Raw genomic sequence first — 1,346 nt, 5'->3', positions numbered from 1 at the left:
GACGACTTTAGTGTTGTTGTTTTTTTTCTGTAAAGTACATTCACAATCAGATCTCACCAATGTAAGTCGAGGGCGCAAGTCCATAACAAAAAAAGGGTCAACTCTGCAACAAAGCTGGGCAATGGCACTAATGTGCGCGTTACGGAAGAAGTGAGTGACCTGAGGGTCTTTTAACTGTACAAACTAATGACTTCGCTAAACATGGATAACACAAAACGACGGCCTTGGCCTCCTTTTACTTAATGAGTCGATGAGTTTTACCTCATCGTCAACCTCCAACCCCCCTCAAAGTATGAGCCAATTGAGCAATAAAATGTTTATAATTACACATCAGTCACACGAAAACGTTTCTTTGTTGCGGTAATGATACTAAAGAATATAAATTCTTTAACTACTACCTTTTCTGTTGTCAGGCGTTTCGCCAAAATGTCAGAGTTTAACAAAAGTTGTTGTAATATATATTAAGTTAAATAACAAATATATTCATGATGATAAAATCCGCCCCTCCACTTTTGATACCCACTTTACCCATATCAAATACGACGTCCAAGAAACTTACATGGCCTTTGCGAACACAGCTGGCTGGAACGATGAGACGACAACGCCACCTGGGATTGAGACTGAAAATAAGGCTGGCCTCCAGATGTCGGGGAGTCTGAGGTTCGAGACGGTGCTGGATGGAAAAATAAGAAGTGGTTACAGATTTTTATATCGTAACGTTTAAGGTTAGTTGGCCAAACAAATAATTATTGAAAAGTCAATATGTTTTTATCTCGTTTTATCAAAATAAACGAAATTTCGAGGTTTTCAAAATAAGGTGTATTGTTTGTTATGGGAAAGCGAATGTTACCTTAACACTGGTAACACTTGGTTTATTTATTGTAAAATATAATATATTGTTAGTAACAATATTATATATATGTATATTGTTGGTATAAATGGGTTAAATGTCAAATTAAATAGTTCTACAAGAACTTACTTTGTAACTGAACAACAACGCTCTCTATATTACAGTTTTGTAGAACTTACTTTGTAACTGAACAACAACGCTCTCTATATTACAGTTTTGTAGAACTTACTTTGTAACTGAACAACAACGCTCTCTATATTACAGTTTTGTATAACTTACTTTGTAACTGAACAACAACGCTCTCTAAATTACAGTTTTGTATAACTTACTTTGTAATTGAACAACAACGCTCTCTAAATTACAGTTTTGTATAACTTACTTTGTAACTGAACAACAACGCCCTCTATATTACAGTTTTGTATAACTTACTTTGTAACTGAACAACAAGGCCCTCTATATTACAGTTTTGTATAACTTACTTTGTAACTGAACAACA

General features: G+C 34.7%; 1 protein-coding gene across 1 annotated transcript in view; it reads right to left on the bottom strand.

Moving 5' to 3' along the window:
• Window positions 1-559: 559 nt before the first annotated feature.
• LOC106471270 (uncharacterized serine-rich protein C215.13-like) overlaps window positions 560-1,346 on the bottom strand; it is a gene marked incomplete at both ends in the record, with an annotated part of 61,228 nt that continues 60,441 nt past the window's right edge. Inside the window, one exon of the mRNA XM_013931862.2 lies at window positions 560-673. Within this exon, the coding sequence (XP_013787316.2) occupies window positions 560-673 (114 nt within the window). The remainder of the gene's footprint in view (window positions 674-1,346) is intronic.

The sequence above is a fragment of the Limulus polyphemus genome, unplaced genomic scaffold, assembly GCF_000517525.1.
Source record: "Limulus polyphemus unplaced genomic scaffold, Limulus_polyphemus-2.1.2 Scaffold4506, whole genome shotgun sequence".
Lineage (NCBI taxonomy): Eukaryota > Metazoa > Arthropoda > Merostomata > Xiphosura > Limulidae > Limulus > Limulus polyphemus.
Note: the sequence above shows the minus strand (reverse complement) of the source record. Positions and strands in the feature narration are given on the sequence as shown.